Source organism: Polypterus senegalus, chromosome 3 (genome assembly GCF_016835505.1).
Source record: "Polypterus senegalus isolate Bchr_013 chromosome 3, ASM1683550v1, whole genome shotgun sequence".
NCBI classification, from domain to species: domain Eukaryota; kingdom Metazoa; phylum Chordata; class Cladistia; order Polypteriformes; family Polypteridae; genus Polypterus; species Polypterus senegalus.
The window spans coordinates 12575233-12600538 of NC_053156.1; the positions used below are offsets into that span (position 1 = coordinate 12575233).

At 46.8% G+C, this 25306-nt stretch overlaps 1 protein-coding gene across 1 annotated transcript in view; it reads left to right on the top strand.

Annotated features, from left to right (window-relative positions):
* The window catches only part of march9 (membrane-associated ring finger (C3HC4) 9), a 36084-nt gene extending 29366 nt beyond the window's left edge, over positions 1–6718 (top strand). The window contains exons 2-4 of the mRNA XM_039746632.1: positions 3262–3417; positions 3502–3694; positions 6158–6718. Of these exons, the coding sequence (XP_039602566.1) occupies positions 3262–3417; positions 3502–3694; positions 6158–6489 (681 nt within the window). The 3' untranslated portion in view covers positions 6490–6718. The remainder of the gene's footprint in view (positions 1–3261; positions 3418–3501; positions 3695–6157) is intronic.
* Positions 6719–25306: the final 18588 nt, after the last annotated feature.

Below are 25306 nucleotides of genomic sequence, written 5' to 3' on the forward strand. Positions count from 1 at the left end.
TTGGATATTGGATGGATGGATATCATTAGAAAATTAGGATTTTTTTGTATATAGTTCTGTCTAGTTTATATGTAAGTAAGGTGCATTGGCGATTCTAAATTGTCCCTAGTGTGTGCTTGGTGTGTGTGTGTGCCCTGCGGTGGGCTGGCGCCCTGCCCGGGGTTTGTTTCCTGCCTTGCGCCCTGTATTGGCGCGGGATTGGCTCCAGCAGACCCCCCGGGACCCTGTAGTTCGGATATAGCGGGTTGGATGGATGGACTGGACCCAAAAAGCGCTATATAAAAGTCGGCATTCCTTCTATTTCAGCTTTCCTGAAAGGCGCTACATATACGTAAGTATTCGTTCTGTTTAGAATTTCAACATCCACCCATTTTTTTTAAACCCTGAGTAGGATCCCAGCAAGTAATGTATTAAGATCTGATTCTGAAAGGCACTATATTAAAATCGTAAATTATCCCAAGTGTGTGCTTGGTGTGTGTGTGTGTGTGCCCTGCGGTGGGCTGGCACCCTGCCCAGGGTTTCTTCCTGCCTTGCGCCCTGTGTTGGCTGGGATGGCTCCAGCAGACCGTCGTGACTCTGTGTTAGGAGATGGATGGATGGAGTGCGAGGCTCGTACCTGAAACAAATGTCAGGATATCTGAAAACAAAACAAAAGATACAACCTGCCGGTAAGTCCAAAAACCTTGTTAACTATTTTTTTTATTCTTGTTGTAAACTCGGTGACATATTGCTCATTGCGGTTCATACGTAATGCTTATTGAGAATCTTGCTGTCCAGTATCTGTCTGCATTACTCAGTGTTAGCGTCCCGGTGAGACAAAGTTTTTAATTAGAATCAGCTGCCCTAATTCAGAGTGTTCATAAGAAATGTTATGATTTACTTCATCAGGAAGAAGAACCTAATGAACAAGAAGAGTTGCATCAAATATTTGCTTTAATATCAATGTTCTCGATTGTAATTTGTCATTTGTCACCCTCTGATGGAGGTCCTTAGAAGGCTATTAAAGGATCAAAAACCAAAAGTAACCTCATATTCATATCACTGACCTTGAAATAGTCTGAAACGATACCTCACATGCTTAGGTTTTGAATTTGTCATTTTTGACCTCCTGTGAGGGCAGGAGGACCACCGGTGAAGAATCAGATATCAAAAATATGATCCCATTCAGAATCAGCAACTTTGAAACAAAATTAAAAGACCCTCCACATGCTGATATTAATGATTTCCATGTCTTTTTGATGGTTTGTGAAAAGGATTAACTTTAACCCCTCCTCTCCCATTAGGGGGTCCGTTAATGTGGGCCTACTCAACTTCAAGTTGTTCTGACCATTTTTACTGCAGAAGCCTAATGGTCAACCTTTTATCTTAAGGGTGTGATCTCCTGCTTAAAAACGTGGTCCAAAAATGGTCTGAAAATGATGGGTTTTCGGGTCTTGAGGGCCAAAAAAGTCTCCACATCTTGCATAACCAGACATCAACATCAAGACGAGTCCAATGGTCTATCACACGAGGGGGTTTTCTTGTACCGGTGAGCCATGGAGGTGCCTGACGTGATTTCCAAGTAGGTTCTTAGAAGTCATTCTTAGGAAAACAATAGAAACCAATCATTTAGCCGAAGTGTCATAAAACTCAATAATCTAACCCTTCATCCATTTTCCTCCATCCCACTTTGTTCTGGTCAGGGTGCTGGGGAGGCGGAGCCTATCCTGAAGGAGAATAGGTAGGAATCAGCCTGTAGGGGGTGCCAATACATCTTTCGGCACTATGTGTCATGCTCACATCTGCCAATGCTGCTTTAGAGTCACCAGTCTGCCCAACTTGATGAATTTTGTTTTTGAAGATTGCAGTGCATTATAAATTTTAAAAATTAATAATTATAACAATGAGAATATAAAAAAATGAGAAGCTGCCAAGGTAGATCGGGACATGTTTTGATGGTGCTTTTATATCGACTTGTGATGGCACGTGCTGTTAATGGCACTATATAAGTCCTAATCAATTGTTGTCCTGTGTCAGGACGGTGGCACACTTAGATCAGTCACACCTGGTCAAGGTGGGAGGCTCAAGTAGATTGTGCTGAGTGCAGGTAAAATGGGGTGGGGTGGGCTGAGGTCAACTGGCATCTGGTGGGAAGTGATGACGTTGGGCAGGGTCAGATAAGGTGTGCAGGGGTCAAGTGGGAAGTGATGAGCTCAGGTAAGGTCAGGTAAGCAGAGCCGAGGTCCACTGGCGTCAGGTGAGATGTGATGACATCGGATAGGGTGAGGTGAAGATGGGCATGTAAGGTCAGTAGGGGGTCTCAAAAGAAGTGATGAAGGCAGGTAAGTTTAGGTAAGGTGAGTTAAGGTCATCTAGGGTCAGTTAGGGTGTGCGAGGTCAAGGTGGGTGTGCAGAGGTGAACTGGGGTCAAACAGGAAGAGATGAAGTGATGTAGGGACAAAAGAGGTGTAATGAGGTCAACTGGGGTCAGGTGAGAATTGATTAAACCAGGTAGGGTCAGATAAAATGTGGGCTAAGGTCAAGGTGTGTGTGCCGGGGTCAACTGGGGTCAGGTGGGAAGTGGTGAAATCGGTTTGTGTCAGATGATGCGTGCTAAGATCAACAAGGGTCAAGTGGAAAGTGATAAAATCAGGTAGGGCCAGACTCTTGGATGTCACAAATTGAGCCAAAGCTTTGGTTTCATGTTGCCCAGGATGTCCCTTTCTGCCACGATCCACATATTCCTCCTCCCTTTGTACTCCTACAGATTATTTCAGCTCCTCCAGTGGGCAACTAGAACAACAGGCGTGCCAGGCAGTGACCTTGATGGGCTGTGATCAGCTTCAATGATTTAGCCTGCTGACTTAAGGTCAAGATGCCCTCCTGACAACAACCACCCCACCTCTTCTCTTCCCCTAATGGGATCTCCAGCATGAAGTAGCTGGTCAGAGTGGACACTGTGTTTATGGTGGACCCTGAACTCCTTCTACTTTAGGGTGCCCACAAAGGTACTCACTGTGGTTTGGCAAACATGGTGGTGCTTGACAGTGCCATCTGTCTCAGTCAGGGTGTGCTCCTGTCCATTGCCCCCAAACTACTTCTGTATGTGAGATGGTAGAAGTGGCCATCTATGGGAGTGGGCTGAGCCACCATATGGGACAATAAGACGTTTAATGGGTGTGGTAGGTGGGATTCCGCGCAATGTGAAGCATCCTGGCTTTCTGTTGTCGGTTTGTCTGCTAAACGGTGCAGTATAACGCAAGTACTCTATCTGTCCTGCAGGGGGAGCTCCTGAGCCCATGCCGATGTGACGGCTCTGTTCGCTGCACACACCAGCCCTGCCTGATCCGGTGGATAAGTGAGAGGGGCTCCTGGAGCTGTGAGCTCTGCTACTTCAAGTACCAGGTCCTGGCCATCAGCACCAAGAACCCCCTTCAGGTATGTGGCCCACCGGCACCCACCTCCACTCCTCCACACCACTGCCACTCCAGCCTCTCAGTTGTCTCCCCTTCTGTGTTTCAGTGGCAGGCCATCTCCTTGACAGTGATTGAGAAGGTGCAAATCGCCGCAATAATCCTGGGATCCCTGTTTCTCATCGCTAGCATCTCCTGGCTCATCTGGTCCTCGCTGAGCCCGTCGGCAAAGTGGCAGCGCCAGGACCTGCTCTTTCAGATCTGCTATGGAATGTATGGCTTCATGGACATCGTCTGTATAGGTGAGCACCACCCGCATTCTGCTGGGCCTGCTAAACACAGCGCCAGCTTGAATGGACACCCAGGGGGCAACATTGATCTTCTCATTGAGCGAGGATTCCAAAGGCATTTTTGGGGGGTACAAACCAAAGGTCAGGTGGGCTCAAGTAGGATGACATAAGGTCAACTTGAATCAATCACACCTGGTCAAGGTGGGAGGGTCAAGTAGAATATGCTGAGTGCAGCTAAAATGGTAGGGAGGAGGGTGGACCAAGGTCAACTGGGGTCTGGTGGGAAGTGATGAAGTTGGGCAGGGTCAGAGAATTGTGATGAGGTCAAGTAGGGTCAGATAAGGTGTGCTGAAGTTGGGTAGGGTCAGATAGGATGTGGGAAGTGATGAGGTCAGATAAGGAGAGCCGAAGTCAGCTGGTGTCAGGTGAGATGTGATGACGTCAGGTAGGGTGAGGTGAAGATGGGCATGTGAGGCCAACAGGGGTCTCAAAAGAAGTGATGAAGTCAGGTAGGTTTAAGTAAGGTGTGCTAAGGTCATCTAAGGTCAGATAAGGTATGCTGAGGTCAAAGTGGGTGTGCAAAGGTCAACTGGAATCAAATAGGAAGTGATGAAGTCAGGTAGGATCACAAGGTGTGCAATGAGGTCAACTAGGATCAGGTGAGAATTGATTAAACCAGGTAGGGTCAGGTAAAATGTGGGCTGTGGTCAAGGTGTATGTGCTGGGGGGTCAACTGGGGTCAGGTGGGAAATGATGAAATTGGGTTGTGTCAGATGATGATGTGTGCAAAGATCAACAGGGGTCAAGCGGTAAGTGATGAAATCAGGTAGGGTCAGGTAAGGTGTGCTGAGGTCAAGGTGTGTGTGCAGAGGCCAGGAAGAGATGAAGTCAGGTAGGGTCAAATAAGGTGTGATGAGGTCAAGTGGGATAGGATGAGGTCAAGTAGGGTCCAATAGGCTATATTGAGGTTAACTGGGGTCAGATGAGCAATGATAAAATCAGGTAGGGTCAGGTAAGGTGTGCTGAGGTCAAGGTGGATGTGCAGAGGCCAGTGGGGGGTTAAACAGGAAAAGATGAATTCAAGTAGGGTCAACTAAGGTGTGATGAGGTCAACTGGGATAGGATGAGGTCAAGTAGGGTCCTGTAGGCTATATTGAGGTTAACTGGGGTCAGATGAGCAATGATGAAATCGGGTAGGGTCAGGTAAGTTCTGCTAAGATCAAGGTGGATGTGCTTAAGTCAACTGGGGTCAGATAAGGAGTGCTGAGGTCAAAGTGGGTGTGCTGAGGTCCACTGAGGTTAAACAGGAAGTGATGAGGTCAGGTAGGGTCAGATAAGGTGAGCTGTAGTCAAAGTGGGTGTGCTGAGGTCAGCTGGGGTCAGGTGGGAAGTAATGAAATTGGGTTGTGTCAGATGATGATGTGTGCAAAGATCAACAGGGGTCAAGCAGTAAGTGATGAAATCAGGTAGGGTCAGGTAAGGTGTGCTGAGGTCAAGATGTGTGTGCAGAGGCCAGGAAGAGATGAAGTCAGGTAGGGTCAAATAAGATGTGATGAGGTCAAGTAGGGTCCAATAGGCTATATTGAGGTTAACTGGGGTCAGATGAGCAATGATGAAATCAGGTAGGGTCAGGTAAGGTGTGCTAAGGTCAAGGTGGATGTGCTTAAGTCAACTGGGGTCAGATAAGGAGTGCTGAGGTCAAAGTGGGTGTGCTGAGGTCAGCTGGGGTCAGGTGGGAAGTGATGATGTTGGGTAGGGTCAGATCAAGTGAGATGAGGTCAGGAGGGAACCAATGTGGTCAGGTAAGGTCAGATAAGGTGTGCTGAGGCCAACTGAGGTCAAACAGGAAGTGATGAAGTCAGATAGGGTCAAATAGGGTGTGATGAGGTCAGGTGAGAATTGATACAATAGGTAGGATCAAATAAGGTGTGTTGAGGTCAGGTGGGTCAGGTGATGTATGCTGAAGTCAAAGTGGATGTGCTGAGGTCAACTGAGGTCAAATGGTGAAGTCACCGAGGGTCAAATAAGGTGTGCTGAAGTCAGCTGGTATCAAGTGTGATTCTCCTGTGCCATGTGAAGCCCAGGTGGAAATGAAGTGTAGGAGAGAGCTTGATAAGACCTGCCGAAGTGTGCTGAGGTCACTCGGTCAATAGAAAGAACTTGGCTCAGGCTGGGTGTGCTGAGGTCACCTGCAGTCCAGCACAGCGTCATAGGGTCAAGCAGAGTCATTCCATAAATGTGTGAGGCATGTAATGTCAAGGGGTGGGGTGCCAAAATTGGGACGAGGAGGAGGAGGAGGAACGGGTGGTCATCTGTATTCAAGCTTCACTTCCTGGGCTTTAGTGGGGTCAGGGGAGATGTGGTCACATAGGGGTAACCAGATGACCTAGGCTAGGCCTCAGCCCACATCTAGGTGGGTGGCAGCCATTGTGAAGCTCCTCGCTGACCTCCTCACTCTTCTCTTGTCCGCCTCAGGTCTCATCATCCACGAAGGCTCCTCAGTCTACCGGATTTTTAAACGCTGGCAGGCAGTCAACCAGCAGTGGAAGGTACTGAACTATGAAAAGGCCAAGGACCTGGGGGAGGCCCTGAGTGGAAGTAATAAGGCGGCTGGGGGTCGCGGTTCACGGAGCGGCCACCCCTCGGCCAGCGACAGGAGCGGCCGACGAGGACAGCGTGTTAGGACTATTCTCAACCACCACTGTGGCTACACGATCCTGCACATCCTGAGCCACCTGCGGCCCAGCGAGCACCGGCTGAGCGGCAGCTCCAACCGCGAGGTGGTCATGCGGGTGACGACAGTATGAGGACTGAGCCAGCAGCAGGGACTGGACTCGGTGGGGAGCGGGCCCCACGCCTCCGAGCCGCCTTCTAGAGTATTGCTCTTTGGTTTATTTTTTAAATAAAGCATCCAAAAGCAGAGGCAAGCGGAAGGTGTTCTGAGTTGAGGAGTGGACCATGTCGGACCCAGCGACAGCTGATGGACACGGGCATGTCCTCCCTTTTCCTCACTGCCTGGCGATCTTCTCTTCTTGGTTTTGGGGAAAAAAATCAAAATGTGTGTGGATACTGAGTCCTCCTTTTAGACAAGGCCAGCATAAAAAAAAAATGTGGCTGAGAAAAGGTGTTGGGGTTGGCTCGGGATTGTGGGGCGCTATATTAAAAAGCTCAGGGCGCCAGGGCTGCTGCTACTGCTGCAGCATAAAAGTGGTATAGCAATATGACTGGGCTGGGAAATAATAAGCACATCGCCTCCTTTGGCTGGAAATTTAATGCCAAGGCTGTATAGCGCCCCCTAGCCTCATGTAACACAACCCAAGGGTACTACAACGGTGTGGCCAGAGACTCTAGACTGGAAACTCGATATGAAGGCTGTATAGCGCCCCCTAGCCTCCAGCAACAATAAGCACACATCCCAAGAGTACTAGAATGGTGCGGCCACAGACTCTAGACTGGTAATTCAATGTATGGGTAGTATAGCGCCCCCTAGCCTGGTATCGTTCTCTAGGATGGTAATTCAGTGTGAAGGCTGTATAGCGCCCCCTAGCCTGATAGGAGAATAAGCTCAAAACCTAAAGGCACTATAATTGTGTGGCCAGAGACTCTAGGCTGGAAACTCAATACGTAAGATGTATAGCGCCCCCTAGCCTAGTAGAAGAATGAGTAGAAAACTTAAGGGCACTCTAATTGTGAGTCCAGAGCCTCTGGGATGGCAATACAATGTAAAAGCTGTATAGCACCCCCTAGCTTGGCATTGTTCTCTAGCACACCTGGCACAAAAATGAACAAATTGCTCTCTCAGCTTGCAATATTTCCTGTATAGGGCCCACTTATCCTGGCACAACAATGAACACACAACCCAAAGGTACTATAAAAGAATGCCAGTGTCTCTAGGAAAGTAATTCCAGGTAAAGGCTGTATAGCGCCCCCTAGCCTCCTGCAACAATAAGCACACAACCCAAGAGCACTAGAATGGTGTGGCCACAGACTCTAGACTGGTAATTCAATATGAAGGTGTAGAGCGCCCTCTAGCTTGGCATCATCCTGTACCACTGTAATTCAATGCCAAGGCTGTATAGCGCCCCCTAGCCTCATGTAACACAACCCAAGGGTACTACAACGGTGTGGCCAGAGACTCTAGACTGGAAACTCGATATGAAGGCTGTATAGCGCCCCCTAGCCTGGTGTAACAATGAACACACAACCCAAAGGTACTAGAAAGGAATGCCAGTGTCTCTAGGAAAGTAATTCCAGGTAAAGGCTGTATAGCGCCCCCTAGCCTCCAGCAACAATAAGCACACAATCCAAGAGTACTAGAATGGTGCGGCCACAGACTCTAGACTGGTAATTCAATGTATGGGTAGTATAGCGCCCCCTAGCCTGGTATTGTTCTCTAGGATGGTAATTCAGTGTAAAGGCTGTATAGCGCCCCCTAGCCTGGTAGGAGAATAAGCTCAAAACATAAAGGCACTATAATTGTGTGGCCAGAGACTCTAGGCTGGAAACTCAATACGTAAGATGTATAGCGCCCCCTAGCCTAGTAGAAGAATGAGTACAAAACCTAAGGGCACAATAATGGTGCGCCCAGAGACTCTAGACTGGCAATTCAATTGTAAGGCTGTATAGCGACCCCTAGCCTGGTATTGTTCTCTAGGATGGTAATTCAGTGTGAAGACTGTATAGCGCCCCCTAGCCTGGTAGAAGAATGAGTAGAAAACTTAAGGGCACTCTAATTGTGAGTCCAGAGCCTCTGGGATGGTAATACAATGTAAAGGCTGTATAGCACCCCCTAGCTTGGCATTGTTCTCTAGCACACCTGGCACAAAAATGAACAAATTGCTCTCTCAGCTTGCAATATTTCCTGTATAGGGCCCACTTATCCTGGCACAACAATGAACACACAACCCAAAGGTACTATAAAGGAATGCCAGTGTCTCTAGGAAAGTAATTCCAGGTAACGGCTGTATAGCGCCCCCTAGCCTCCTGCAACAATAAGCACACAACCCAAGAGTACTAGAATGGTGTGGCCAGAGACTCTACGCTGGTAATTAAATATGAAGGTGTAAAGCGCCCCCTAGCTTGGCATCATCCTGTACCACTGTAATTCGATGTAAAGGCTGTATAGCATTCCTTAGCCTGGCATGACAATGGGCACACAACCCAAGGGTACCAAGGGTAATGCTGTGTCCATAGACTCCAGGCTGAAACTCAATGTGAAGGCTGTATAGCGCCCCCTAGCTTGGTACAAGAATGAGCACAAAATCTAAGGGCACTCTAATTGTGAGTCTAGGGCGTCTGGGATGGTAATGTAGTGTAAAAGCTGTATAGCGCCCCCAAGCTTGGTATTGTTCACTAGGATGATAATTCAATGTATAGGTAGTATAGCGCCCCTCTAGCTTGGTAGAAGAATGAGTACAAAACCTAAGGGCACAATAACGGTGGTCCAGAGCCTCTAGGATGGCAATTCAATGCAAAGGCTGCATAGTGCCCCCTACCTTGGTATAATTCTTTAGGCTGGTAACTCAAAGTAAAAGCTGTATAGCACCCCCTAGCTTGGCCTACAGCCTCAAGGATGGTCATTCAATTGAAATACTGTATAGTGCCCCCTAGCTTGGTGTAAAAATTAGCACAAAACCTAAAGGCACTATAATGGTGGTTCCCGAGCCTCTAGGCTGGTAATTCAATTGGAAGGCCGTATAGCGCCCCCTAGGTGTGTATTGCACTCTAGGAAGGCAATTCAGTCTAAAGGTTGTATAGCATCCCTTAGGCTGGTGTAAAAATGAGCACACGACCCAAGGGTACCCTAATCCTGTGCCCATAGACTCCAGGCTGATAACTCCATGTGAAGGCTGTATAGCGCCCCCTTAGCTTGACATCATCCTCTACCACGGTAATTCGATGTATAATGCCCTCTAGCTTGGTATTAATATGCACACAAAGCCTAAGGGCACTATGATGGTCGGTCCAGAGCGTCTAGGTTGATAATTAAATGTAGAGGCTGTATAGCGCCCCCTAGCCTGGTGTAACAATAAGTACACAACCTAAGGGTACTATAGTGGTGTGACCAGAGTCTCTGCACTGGCAATTAGATGTAAAGGCCGTATAGTACCTCTATCCTGGTATAACAATAAGCAAAAAACTTAAGGGTGCCATAGCGGTGGGTTCAGGGCCTCTAGGCTGGTAATTCAATCTAAAGGCTGTATAACATCCCTTAGCCTGGTGTGTCAAAGGGCACACAACCCAAGGGTACCACAATGCTGTGTCCATAGACTGTATAGCACCCCCTAGCATGGCATCATCCACTACCACAGTAATTCAATGTAAAGGCTGTATAGCGCCCACTAGCCTGGTGTAACAATGAGCACACAACCTAAGGGTACTAGAATGGTGTGTCCAGAGTGTCTAGGCTGGTAATTGAATGTAAAGGTAGTATAGCGCCCCCTACCCTGATAGAATTATGAACACAAAACCTAAGGGCACTCTAATGGTGAGTTCAGGGCCTCTGGGATGTTAATGCACTGTAAAAGCTGTATTGTGCCCCCTAGCTTGGCATTGTCCTCTAGCACCTGGCACGAAAAAGAACACATTGCTCTCTCAGCTGGCAATTCAAAATTAATTTCTGTATTGTACCCGCTTATCCTGGCATAACAATGAGCACACAACCCAAAGGTACTATAAAGCTATGCCGGTGTCTCTAGGATAGTAATTCAATGTATAAGTAGTATAGCGCCCCCTAGCCTTTGTAGAAGAATGAGCACAAAACACAAAGGTATTACAGTATAGTGGTGTGTCCAGAGTCTCTGCACTGGTAATTAGATGTGAAGGTTGTATAGCGCCCCCTAACCTGGTATAACAGTAAGCCAAAAACTTAAGTGCGCTATAGCGGTGGGCCCAGGGCCCCCGGACTGGTCATTGAATGTGAAGTCTCTGTAGCACCTTCTAGCCTTGTAGAATATTAAGAACGTTGCTCCCTAGGCTGGCAATTCCAATGTAATTCTGTATAGAGCCCCCCAGCCTGCTACACAAAACCTAAGTGTGCTATAATGGTGGGCCCAAGGCCTCTGGGCATCCGCAGGCCTGGTACATTAATGAACATATTGCTCTCTAGGCTGGCAATTCAAAATATATTCTTTATAGCGCCCCCTTAGCCTCATATAATAACAAGCACAGAGCCCAAAAGTTTTCAGGCCACTGGGTTGGCAATTCAATGTAAGGGTGGTATGGCTCCCCCAGGCCGGGTACAGAAATGAGCACATTGGCCCCTAGGCTGGTAAGCCACCGTAAGTCCTGTAGAGCGCCCCCTAGCTTGACATAAGAACGTGTGTACAACGTAATGGGCGCTTTACTGGAGGGGCCAAGGTAAAGTTTGTATAATGCCAACCGGTCTGGTATAAAATGAGCATGATATCCACCTGGCACACTCTGAAAGTTGATCCAGTGTTCTAAAGATTTATAGCGCCCCTAGACCACCATAATACTCAATCAAGTATTTATGAGTTCAAGTTTAAATGTTAGGGAGGGGTAGCAACCCACTCCAGTTCTGTCCTAGTAATGAGGAATAGTAATAAGCACACTGTCCCCGCAAGGCACTGTCATGGTGGTCCGGTTCCTCTTGGCAGATATTTCAACACTAATGCTGTATAGCGCCCCCAAAGCAATTGTGTTACTGGGTCTCAAATCCCTGTTCCATTGGAAAGGTTGTGTAGCATCCACCTGTCCTGGTAAAATAACCAGAACACCGCCTATGCAAAGTGCTGTAATAGGGGGTCCAGCTCCCTGGGCAGAGAAGGTGGTCTGCCATAGTAAAGAGCACATCACACTCTATGAGCCCCTGAGCAGGAAGCCCAATGTAAAGCTGTATAGCGCCCCCTAGCCTGGTATGACAATGAGCACACAACTCAAAGGTGCTAAACTGGTGGGCCCAAGGCCTCTGGTCTGGTCTGGTCAGTCAATGTGAAGACTGTATGGCGCCTGCAGGCCTGGTACAACGGTGAGCACATTGTAAATCCTGTATAGTGCCCTCTAGCCTGGCATAGCAATAAGGATACAACCTCAGGAGTGCTGCACTGGTGGGTCCAAAGACTCAGGGCTACTAGTTTAATGTCAAGGCTGTATGGCGCCGGGTACAAAAACAAGCCCACTACTCCCTACGTTGGTAAGTCAAACTAAAGCCTGTACAGCACCCCCTAGCCTGGCATAACAATAAGAACACAACCCACTGGCACAGAAATGTTGAATCCAGGGATGATGGGCTATTAATTTGATGTAAAGGCTGTATGGCGCCTGCAGGCCTGGTATAATAGTGAGCCCACTGCTCCCTAGGCTAATAATTCAATGCAACGAGTGTATAGTGCCCCTTAGCCTGGTATGACAATGAGCACACAATTCAAAGGTGCTAAACTGGTGGGCCCAAGGCCTCTGGTCTGGCCTGGTAAGTCAATGTGAAGGCTTTATAGTGCCTACAGGCCTGGGACAACGGTGAGCACATTGCTTCCTCAGGTAATACGTCAAAATAGTCATAAATCCTGTATAGTGCCCCCTAGCCTGGCATAGCAATGAGGATACAACCTCAGGATGGCTGAACTGGTGGACCCAAAGACTCAGGTCTAGTAGTTTAATGTCAAGGCTGTATGGCGCCTGCTGGCCTGGTGAGCCCACTGCTCCCTAGGTTGGTAAGTCAAACTAAACCGTGTATAGCGCCCCCTAGCGTGGCGTGACAATGAGCACATAATTCAAAGTTGCTGAACTGGAGTACCCAAGGCCTCTGGTCTGGTAATCATTGGCATGTGTTAACCCTGGCATGACCTAATAGCTCAATGTAAAGGTTAAATAGCGCCTCCCGTTGGGCACCTATTATACTGGGTCCAGAAGTCCTCCACAGGTATTTAGATATCTGAGTTTTACAGTGAGCATGTTTTCCTCCAAGTGTGCTCTGATAGTGGATCCAGGGTCCTAATTGAAAGTAAAGGTTATATAGCGCCCCCTAGGCTTCTGTAATAATGCGTGCAGAGTTCCTGAGTTCACGTTTAAACATTACGGTTGTGTATCACCTAATGTTCTGGTAGAATCATGGGGACACCATCCCTTAAAGGTGCTAAAATAGAAAGCATATAATTCAATGCCAAGGTGGTAAAGTGCCAGCTGCTCTGCCATGGTAAAGAGCACATCTGAAGTGCTTTAATGCTGCATCCAAAGTGGCAGGGCAGGGGTAGTAATGGAATGTAAAGCTGTATAGCACCCCCTAGCCTGGTATGACAATGAGCACACAATTCAAAGGTGCTAAACTGGTGGGCCCAAGGCCTCTGGTCTGGCCTGGTAAGTCAATGTGAAGGCTTTATAGTGCCTACAGGCCTGGTACAACGGTGAGCACATTGCTTCCTCAGGTAATAAGTCAAAATAGTCATAAATCCTGTATAGTGCCCCCTAGCCTGGCATAGGAATGAGGATACAACCTCAGGATGGCTGAACTGGTGGACCCAAAGACTCAGGTCTAGTAGTTTAATGTCAAGGCTGTATGGCGCCTGCTGGCCTGGTGAGCCCACTGCTCCCTAGGTTGGTAAGTTAAACTAAAGCGTGTATAGTGCCCCCTAGCCTGGCGTGACAAGAAGAACATGACCCACAGGCACAGAAATGTTGGATCCAGGGATGCTGGGCTTGTACTTTGATGTAAAGGCTGTATGGCGCCTGCAGGCCTGGTATAATAGTGAGCACGCTGCTCCCTAGGCTGGTAAGTCAAACTAAAGCGTGTATAGCGCCCCGTAGCGTGGCGTGACAATGAGCACACAATTCAAAGTTGCTGAACTGGAGTACCCAAGGCCTCCGGTCTGGTAATCATTGGCATGTGTTCACCCTGGCATGACCTAATAGCTCAATGTAAAGGTTAAATAGCGCCTCCTGTTGGGCACCTATTATACTGGGTCCAGAAGTCCTCCACAGGTATTTAGATATCTGAGTTTTACAGTGAGCATGTTTTCCTCCAAGTGTGCTCTGATAGTGGATCCAGGGTCCTAATTGAAAGTAAAGGTTATATAGCGCCCCCCCAGGCTTGCGTGCAGAGTTCCTGAGTTCACGACACCATCCTTAAAGGTGCTAAAATAGAAAGCGGATAATTCAATGCCAAGGTGGTAAAGTGCCAGCTGCTCTGCCACGGTAAAGAGCACATCTGAAGTGCTTTAATGCTGCACCCAGAGTGACAGGGCAGGGGTAGTAATGGAATGTAAAGCTGTATAGCGCCCCCTAGCCTGCTATAACAATCCGCACACACCCCAAAGGTGCTATAATACTGGGTCCAGTGGTCCTAAGCAGGTGCTTAAATGTTCTATTTGTATTGCAGCCCTTGTTCTGATAAAATAATGGCCATTCAATCGTCACAAGGTGCTACAAATGGGTGGGGGGTGCAGGTCCCCTGGGGCAAGTAGCTTAATATAAATGCCATATAGCGCCCCCAAGCGCTTATAATACTAGGTCTTGAACCCCTGAGCAGGTATTTCAGTGTAATTGTTGTATTGCACCCCCTCATCTCCCAATTATGGTATAGTATTGGGCACACTGCTCCTGAAAGGTACTATAATAGAGGGTCCAGTACCCCAATCAGATAATTCAATGTAAAGGAGGTAAAGCGCCACCAACTTGTTTGCCATAGTAAGGAGCACATCTGAAGTGCTTTTAATGCTGGGCAGGTATTTAAAGTCAAAGACTACATAGCGCCCCCTAGCCTGGTTTAACAACGCACACATAATCCAGGGATGTGACAGCAGTGGCTAATTCATTGTAAAGACTCTATAGCGCCCCACCTGGTGTGGCAAATAATAAGCAGAGCACCTCCCTAAGCTGGTATACCAATCAGAACACAAACCCCCAGGGAGCATTAATGGGGTCCAGAGTCCCTGGGCTGGTAAATCAACTGAAAAGTTATATAGTGCCAACCAGACTGGTATAACAGTTGGCATAGTGGGCTCTAATATAGTGGATTCCTGGCCCGGGGGCTGATAGTTCACCCCAAAATGCAATAATACCAGGTCCAGAGTTTCTGAGCACATTTATAAATATGGTAGGTGGTCTAACGTAATAACAAGCCCACCACCCTCTGAGGAGTTATAACAGTGGGTGCAAAGTCTCCGGGTGACTAATTCAATGTAACGGCTGCATAGCGCCCCATAGTCTAGAATGACAATCAGCACACAACCCAAGGACGTTCTAACGATGGGTCCAGGACCTCTGGGCTGATAATTCAATATAAACATTGAACAGCGCCCCCTAACTGCTATAGCAATGATCACGTTGTCCTTAGCCTGGGAATTCAATGTAAGAGCTGTATAGCGCCCCCTAGCTGGTATAAGTCTGAGAACTAAACATAAATGTGCTATAACGGTGGGTTCAGGGCCTATAGGCTGGTAATTCAATATAAAATCTGTATAGCGCCCCCTAGCTGGTATAGTAATGATCACATTGTACGTAGCCTGGGAATTCAATGTAAAAGCTGTATAGTGCCCCCTAGCTGGTATAAGTTGGAGCACCAAACATGAAGGCGCTATAACGGTGGGTTCAGGGGCTCTGGGCTGGTAATTCAATATAAATGTTATATAGTGCCCCCTACCGGGTATAGTAATGATCACATTGGTCCTTAGCCTGGGAATTCAATGTAAGAGCTGTATAGCGCCCCCTAGCTGGTATAAGTCTGAGCACTAAACATAAATGCGCTATAATGGTGGTTTCAGGGCCTCTGGGCTGGTAATTCAATATAAAATCTGTATAGCGCCCCCTAGCTGGTATAGTAATGATCACATGGTCCTTAGTCTGGGAATTCAATGTAAAAGCTGTATAGCGCCCCCTAGCTGGTATAAGTTGGAGCACCAAACATGAAGGCGCTAAAACGGTGGGTTCAGGGATCAGGAAGTAGAAATGGAGTAGTAATGGGAGCTCTGCCCTGGGGAAGCTGCCAACTAGTGTATTGAGGGGAATAAACAGCCCCCCAGAGACAATCCTGGCCCTGATTTTCAGGAGAGGTACTGGCAACACATCCATCTGGGACGCCTGTCAATCTACCTGGGGTCTCCCGTCTGGGTAAGGAACCCGCCTCTCTCCTGGTCGGGATGCCCATCCATCCCATATGGCACTTACAGCTGGTATAATAATGGGCATTGGCCACCTGTATTTCATTTATTTATAATGCACTTTAAAACAACAGGAGTTGTACAAACCATAATCCAGGCAACACAATAAAGTAAGAGATTAAATATCAATAAATAAAACAAAGGACAGGCCATTTTAAAATCAGGACAAAGGGATGGGGGACAAGCAACACCCAAGATGAGTTACAAAGTGAGATTTAAGATGCGATATAAAAACAAGCCAGCCTAACATGCAGGGGTACACCATCACATAGTTTCGGAGCCTGGACAGAGCCAGCCTAGCCAGAAACAGATGAGCGGACCTGAGAGACCATCACTGGGGTGTACAGAACAATCAGGTCATTAAGTTAGGGGGGCTCCAATCCTTTCATAGCTTTGAAAGTAAAGATGAGGACCTTAAAATGTACCCAAAACTGTACTGGAAGCCAGAGCAGGGATGCGAGTGTTGGGGTGATACGCTTTCTGGTGGGAGAGGACCCCCAGAATGCTGGGCGCTACAGTAATCGAACCCCCATTAGATAACAGCAAATGCTAAAAAAAAAAGGGCCTCACTTCATCACCAAGTTAATTCGATTGTCCGTTTTAATATTCTTCCTCCGTTTTCACACTCAAATTCCTTGTGGGGGACGTGGCATTGGCATAACATGAAGGCCCCCCACACTCCAATATAGAAACAGACGCACTTACACTGGCTTATAAAGCAGTTGGCAGGCTACGAGAAGCCCACCTCCTTCTGGGCTGGTATGGTACCCACCATTGCACAAGAGGTCTCTCACCACTACTACAATGGCCAACAACGCTGTTGTGGACCTTAACATTCATTGTGTAATGGACGCTGAAATATGGAATGAGAATGAAACATGGCAGCCCCCTAAACATAATGAAACCCACCGATGCAACACAGGCACCAACCGAAAAAAAAAAGACAGCTATGGAAAATTCAAAGCCAAGGTGCATTTTGATATTTTGAAAACAAAAATTTCAATCGGTGACTGGCACCATCTGTCTCTTTTTGAACCCTTTTTTAATTTCTTGCATGGCATAAAACAGAGCCAGGAGGAATGGCACGGGGGCCAGAGGGGGTATAGTAGGCCTAATGGTAAGGCATAGATGGCCAATGTGAGGACCCACAAAGTGGAAGCCCACTGAGGTGACATGACACACAGACCCCTCGGCAGCATGTGGCAGGGCACAAGTATGACCAACTGTCTGAAGACTTGGCGTACAATGCGAGGGCCTACTTTTTGCACCCTGTGGTGGACACAATAAAGTGTCCAATGTGCCCACAATACAGTGGCACTGGGCTGCTACCTTAATGGGCACCCATGGGAATGCTGGTTTGCATTTGTGTCAAGAGCAGAGCAGCAGAAAGTGCTTCACTTGTCATGAACTCATTAAGGAGTGTACTGGCAAATATAGGACTCACCACAAGAGGGCGCTAGATCACAAAGTGAAAACCTCTGCTCAGGCCACCGGAAGGCCGAAATAAGAAAAATGGAGCAACGGAAACTGTTGGTGTGTCCCAGTAATGAAGAAATCTCTGCCCTCTCACACCTTCATGGAGTGAATGCGGGGCCCGGTCTGGCTGATCTGACCCAATGAGTCTCTGGTCCCTCTACAGCTCCCTGTCACACTGTCACACTCACTGCCATGTCATCAGATAGCCAAATTCTAGGAAACGTGGACCCTGTGTGACTCAAAGCACATAAATCCCAACATGTCTACGGCATGCTCACTAGTGCTGGATCGGTACTCCAGCGTTTCTCAACCTTTAAGTATTTTGCGACCCGAGTTTTCATAACAGTTTTAATCGCGCCCCCCTAACATTTTTTTGACATGCCAATGCATATTTTATTATACCTACTTAACTTTTATCGACATTTATCTAACTCTATATTTATTGTTCTAGTATCAGAATGTAGTTTTAGTTCATTTGTTTTGGTTTCAACAGATTTTTTTTCATATTTTTGATTCTTGTTTTCTTTTGTTCACATCTTCGCGCCCCCCTATTTGTCACTTCGTGCCCCCCTAGGGGGGCCCGCCCCACAGGTTGAGAACCACTGCGGTACTCAGATTTTCACTTTGGTATCGATACCATCAGTTTCAAAGCAAATAACAAATGTCCAAAGAGACCCCCATCTTACTCCAGCCCCCCTGGTGTGCTGAGACTCATTTTCAGTACGGAGATCCAATTTGATGTGGTCATCTGAGGGAATGACAGGCAGCTGATATACATGTTGTCACAAAAATGAGGCTAAGAAGTCATAAAGAAGGTTTGGGGCAGCCCCCCGTATATTGTTCCTGGCTGCAAAAAGGGTTCTGATGTGCGCAAGTCGGGGTCCAATTCAGAACCAATCCTCTGGTTTTAAGATGGCGGCTTTAAAAGCCAAAACAGGATGTGACATCATCAAAAGGGCCAGAATCGGAAGGATCTTCTTCCATAGGTTCGGACCCGGAAGTGACGTCATCAACAGGGCTGGAATCCGAACGATCTTCTTCCACAGGCTCGGACCCGGAAGTGACTTCATCAAAAGGGCCAGAACTGGTAGGATCTTCTTCCTATTCCGCCTAGCCCTGATGACATCACTTTCCGGTCATGGGGCCGATGACTTCACTTCTGGCCCCACCCCTGATGATGTCACTCTCCGGTCCTAGCCCTGATGACATCACTTCCTCTGCCTGGCTTTAAAGCCGCCATCTTTACCTCACCTGAGCAGTTCTGTTTTGGACTCCAGTCTGTACTTATTATTTCTCAACTTTTTTGTGGCCGGGTTCAAGTATACGGGAGGTTGCCCCAAATCTTTTTGTGGCTCTTTTGTCATTCTTTAACAACTGATTAGATATTTGTGTTAACAAGCCGTACCTAATAAAGTGGCCGGTGAGTGTATATAGTGTACGGGACGGCCGACAGTTTATCCCCTGTAACGGAAGGATGGGGGAAGACAGCTTATCAGGAACCATGACGATAGATGGCAGCTGCCATTCATAAGAGCAGTTATGAGGTCAGGCACTGATGGTGGGCGAGAAGGTGTATCCGGCAGAGAGCGCTCTTTCTCCCTGGAATGTGTTTCTTGATGCAGAATTGATGAGACCCCAAATACTGGACCTTTTGGTCAGACCCGGCTGGTTATTAATACCTTCTTTAACACTGAGGTCTGCAGCCATATTGGTTAAGCAGACACCAGCACTTCCCAAAACACCCTGCTTGCGTCCTTCACGTGTGCTCTGCCCGCGTCCCTAACCTGACTTACAGTCGTGGCTAAAAGTTTTGCGAATGACACAAATTTTAATGTTCAAAAAATTTGCAGCCTATGTTTTTATGATTCTATTCTATTTCAGAATGTCCTGAAGAGTGAGCAGATGCCAAGTCCGTCTGTGCCATGAAAATGAGCTTCATCCCAAAAAACCACTCAGCCCGACCACCAAAGGACCTGCTGATGTCACCTCAGTGATCCTCTCGTTAACTCGGGTGAGAGTGACGGGGACAAGGCTGGAGGCCACTCTGTCACGCTGATGGAGTTACAACAGAGAGGTGAAGAAGGCGCCAGGGCGCCCAAGAGAGTCCAGCAAGCGCCAGGAGCGTCTCCTAAAGTTCATTCAGCTGTGGGCACCACCAGGGTAGAGCTGGCTCAGGAATGGCAGCAGGCAGGTGGCAGTGAGGCGAAGACTTGTGGAGGATGGCCTGGTGGGTGTCAAGAAGGGCAGCAAAGAAGCCATCAGGGACAGACTGATAATTTGGGATTGGACTGCTGGGGTCAAGTCATTGTCTCTGATGAATCCCCTTTCCAGATTGATCCAGAAAAAACAAAAGGTGAGCGGCGCTACCATCAGTGCTGTGTCAGGCCAACAGTAAAGCATCCTGAGACCAGTCATGTCAGCCAAGGCAGTGCGGGGCTCAGAACACAGCCAGGAGTAAAGAATGGGAGCAAAACATCAACCGAGAGCATCTTCTGTCAACCATCCAACAACAGTCTGGTGACCAACATGACGGAGCACCGGGCCATAAGGCACAAGTGACAACTGAGTGGCTCAGGGGAAACAAAACATCGACATTTGGGGTCCATGGCCAGGAAACTCCCCAGACCTTAATCCTATTGAGAAGGCGGGTGGACAAACAAAAACCCACCAATTCTGATTATGCAAGAATGGGCGGCGGCCATCAGTAAGGATTGGGCCCAGAAGTTGATTGACAGCCTGCCAGGGCGAATCACAGAGGTCTTGAAAAAGAGAGAAGGGCCAACAACAACAACAACATTTATTTCTATAGCACAATTTCATACAAACAGTAGCTCAAAGTGCTTTACATATTAAAGAATAGAAAAATAAAAGACACAATAAGAAAATAAAATAAATCAACATTAATTAACAACATTAATTAACATCGAATAAGAGTGAGGTCCAATGGCCAGGGAGGACAGAAAAAACAAGAGAGACGGCTGGAGAAAAAAATAAAATCTGTAGGGATTCCAGACCATGAGACCACCCAGTCCCCTCTGGACATTCTACCTAACATCAATGAAACAGTCCTCTTTGGATTTAGAGTTCTCACGGAAGGGCTTGATGATGATGATGGTCACGTAGACTTCTGGCTTTTAATCCGTCCATCATTGTTGGAGCATCATGAAGCTTTGAGTAGGTGAAGGTGGCGCAGGCCAGAAAAAGAAACAGAAAAGAGAGTTGGGGTCAGTACGGATTTTAGAGCCACCATGAATAGTTATTATGATGAATTGAATACAGAGTATCAGGATTAAGTTAAATTAAAGTTATAAAAAGGCCATGTTAAAGTAATGTGTTGTCAGCAGTGTTTTAAAGTGCTCTACTGTATCAGCCTGGTGAATTCCTATTGGCAGGCTATTCCAGATTTTAGGTGCATAACAGCAGAAGCCCGCCTGCCCGCCTCACCACTTCTTTTAAGTTTAGCTCTTGGAATTCTAAGGAGACACTCATTTGAGGATCTGAGGTTACGATTTGGAATATAAGATGTCAGACATTCCGATATATAAGATGGAGCAGATTATTTAAGGCTTTATAAACCATAAGCAGAATTTTAAAGTCAATCCTGAATGACACAGGCAACCAGTGTAGTGACATCAAAACTGGAGAGATGTATTCTGATTTTCTGTTCCTAGTTAAGATTCTAGCAGCTCCATTCTGCACTCGTTGCAGTTGATTGATGTCTTTTTTGGGTGGTCCTGAGAGGAGTGCGTTACAGTAATCTAGTCGACTGAAAACAAACACGTGAACTAATTTCTCAGCATCTTTCAATGATATAAGAGGTCTAACTTTTGCTATGTTTCTTAAGTGAAAAAATGCTGTCCTAGTGATCTGATGAATATGCGAACACTGCAGATATGGACACTCTGAGCATAAACTTCATGTCATTGTCAATGAAAAGTGAGTACTGAGTGGGTCGGAGAACAAAACATCGACATTTGGGGTCCATGGCCAGGAAACTCCCCACAGAGAACTTGTGGTCAAGAGGCAGCGGGTGGACAAACAACAACCCACCAATTCTGATTCTGCAAGAATGGGCGGCGGCCATCAGTCAGGATTGGGCACAGAAGTTGATTGACAGCCTGCCAGGGCGAATTACAGAGCTCTTGAAAAAGAAAAAAGGGCCAGCACTGCGGATATGGACACTCTGTGCATAAACTTCATGTCCTTGTCAATCAAAGCCTTTGAAACTTCTGAACTGCTTGTCATTCTACTTCAGTATCTCATCGGACACAAAGATCCAAAAGCACTGAAGGAGCAAACTTGGTGAAAACCAGCACTGGGGTCCTTCTCCAAATGTTTGGCCACGACTGTACAGCTGTCATGTCTCAGTCTCTCTCTCTCTCTCAGCTGAATTCCATGGATATGTGACATAAATGCCATTGGCCCAAATCATTTTCTTACTACAGAAGGCCTGCCTCGGAATCTCCATTCCAGTTCATCCCAATGGTGTTTGATGGGCTCTGTGCTCACCTGTCAAGTTCTTCCACACCGATCACATCCCACCATATCTTTATTGACCTCACTTTGTACATGGGGACACAGTCCTGCTGAAATAGACAAGAGCCTCCCCCCAAACTGTTGGCACAAGGTTGGCAGCATGGTGTTTTGTCCAAAATATCTTGGTATGCTAAAGCATTAAGATTGCCCTTCACTGTAAGCCCAAAACTTGATAAAGAGACCCCCCACCATCATCCCTCCTCCTCCACAGTTGGCACAATGCTGTCAGGCGGGTGACGTTCATCCCCAGACTCGCCCATCTTACTCCCTGTCTCATCACTCCATAGAATATATTTCTACCACTCCATCTGACGCTTGGCGAGGCTGGCATGCAGCTGCTTGGGCATGTAAACCCACTCCATGAAGCTCCTGCCGCACAGCTCATGTCAGCGGAAGTCTGGAACTCCTCAGCTATGGAATCAGCAGAGTATTGACGACTTTTATGCACCCTGCACCTTGGCACGCGTTGACCCTGCTCTGTGACTTTAGGTGGTCTTCTGGTTTGTGGCTGAGTTGCTGTTGTACTTAAGCACGTCCACTTTCCATTAATCCCATTTGCAGTTGACTGTAGAATGTCCAGCAGGGATGACATTTCACAAAGTGTCTTATTGCAAAGGTGGCATCCTATCCCAGTACCACGCTCAAACCCACTGAGCTCCTCAGAACGACCCGTTTGCTCTCACAGATGTCTGTAAATGGAGACTGCAGGGCTGATTTTATACACCTGTGGCAATGCGTCTGATTGAAACACCTGAGCTTGATAATTAAGAGGCGTGTCCTGTTTTCTCCAATTAGTGTAGTTTAGTGAATATTAATAGAATCTAATGTTCAGATGATGCTTAGTCTCATGACAAAGTAAGTAGATACAGCATGAGCCCAAAAGAAGTCCCACATGTCAAACGTTTACTCTGCAAAAACGCTACAAGATAAAATAAATTTAATTATGCCTGTGGACGCTAGAGGGCGCTGTTGCCCCTGTGAAACCCAACAGACAGATGCTCAGGACATACGTTTAAAAGCACCAAGCAGATTTTTAATATTTTCTCAAATAAAGTGCACAAAGCACCACAATCACCACAATTCACAATAATTAAATAATCAATAATCACAACAGTACAATCCTCTCCTCCCAGCAGCTCCGTCACACTCCCTCCCAACTCCGGCTCCCTGCTGGGTCTCGACCAGTCCTTTATATATTCCTTGACCCGGAAATGCTCCTCCTCTTCTTCCGGGTCAAATGACACATCATCAGTTTTTAAGCAGCCCAGAAGTACTGTGGGCTTCCATCCTCCTGACTCCGAAGTACTTCCGGGTTGTAGGGAAAGTAGGAGTCCCCAGGTCCTTTATGAGCTCCCCCTGGCGGCACCCACGGCACCCAATAGGGCTGAGGAAACGGACTCCATGTCCCAGGATGCCCTGAGTGGAAACCGGGGTACAGCTACCGTCCAGGGGAGCTGCCACCTAGCATTCTGGGGGAGGCAGTGTCCTGGAAATTCTGCTTTCCTCCATTCTTTGAGTTCAGGGACGTCCCGGCCAGACTGAGCGGCCGGCTGTTTATCACAGACATACGAAAGGGTATATAAAATGGATTGTTTTGACTGTGTTTTAAAAATGAGGTCTTCATGGTGGTGGCCATCATTAGCGATACGCTCTTCGATACGATTTCTGAATGCTCGCATGACTCGTTTGGCCATTTCAAGGGGAATAGTGGCGATTTTGTGGCAAATAGCGTCCTTGAGGGACTTCAAGGTTTTGAAGTCGGTGTGTGTTGTCACACACGTGCGCATGGGAGGCAGCCAAATCCAAATCATATTATGGGATATCATCTACTGTTAAATTCTACTCCGTATTTGTAATTTTTATTTTTATACTGTATTGAAGATGACTTGTGTTCTGTTCTATTCTGTCATTGTTTAACTCTGTTGGAATCACCATTAGTTTTACTGAATCAGCCCACAATCTCGGACTTATCTTTGACTCTCGCATGTCATTTAAAGTGCACGTCACAAAGTTGTCCAAATCAGGTGTCTTCCATCTTAAAAATGTTGGGAAATTAAGGCGCTTTCTAAATAAACAGGATTGTGAGAAATTAATTCCTGCATTTATCTCTAGTAGGACTGACTACTGCAATGCGGTGTTCACTGGCTGTTCAAACTGTTCTTTATTCAGCCTCCAGTTAATCCAAAATGCGTCTGTAAGAATTATTACAAGAACAAGAAAATACAAACACATAACCCCAGTCCTCAAGTCCTTACACTCGCTCCCGGTTAAGTTTAGGGCAGATTTCAAAATCCTCCTTTTAACATATAAAGCATTAAATGGCTGAGGTCCGAGTTACTTGTCTGAACTTATCATGACTTACAAACCTGAGCGCACATTAAGATCTCAAGATGCCGGTTTGCTTAGGATTCCAAGAATCAATAAAATAACAGTGGGAGGTCGAGCTTTTAGTTACAGGACCCCCTAAACTGTGGAGTGGTCTACCTGCTACTATAAGAGATGCCCTACTCTGGGGATCGATCTGTTCTTAACTCAGTTTTTCTTTTTGTAAAAACTTGATTGCTTTGTATGGATTGTAATAAAATTAATAAAAAAATTTAAAAAAAAAAAAAAGAGATGCCCCTTCAGTCTCAGCTTTCAAATCTCACCACTTCAGTTTAGCACACCCTGACTAGAGCTGCTGATTAACTGTACAGACTGTCATTAGCACTGAAACAGAAGTAACATGAGAGTTAGAATTTGTTACAAACCCTCCTCACCTAATCTGTTTCTCTTCTCGGTACTCAAATGTGGCACTTGGTGCCACGGCCCACCTGCCAAGTTGTTTTGACTGCCTAAGGCAGGGGTCCTCAATCCCAGTCCTGGAGGGCCGCAGTGGCTGCAGGTTTTTGTTCTGACCTGGTTGCTTAATTAGAAAGCAATTCTTGCCAATAAAGCACTAACCAGCTATGAAATTAAATTAACTCTGCTACGTCAGCTCATTCTCATATCCTAGATTTTCTTTCCCTTTCTGTCATGCAAATGATTTGAAGGCTAAAATGGACGAGTAATTCTCAGTCCTTCACTTTTTTCTCTCCGTTTTTCTTCCAAGTATTTAATTAAACCCAATAGTGCAGATAAATACACACAAGTGTAAATGTAAAGAAGCTAAATTGAGAAATGCTGCTCTCTCTTGTCATTTGCATGTTATTGATAATAAGGAGCAATTAAAAGAGCTGTTTGAGACAAAATGAAGCAATAAGGGCTCAAAATCACTAAAGTGAAGCAGAAGTGTTACTTGAGCAATAAGTGCTTTTTATTAAGCAACTGGGTTGGAGCAAAAACCTGCAGCCACTGCGGCTCTCCAGGACCGCGATTGAGGACCCCTGGCCTAAGGTAAAGTCATCTCTGATGGAGGATTTAGGAATCGTGTGGTAGAAGGGTCCTTTCATTGGATTAGCGATATTTCAGCTGTGGAATGGCCAAATGGGGGAGGCAGCTTGATGAATGAGGTCTCCAG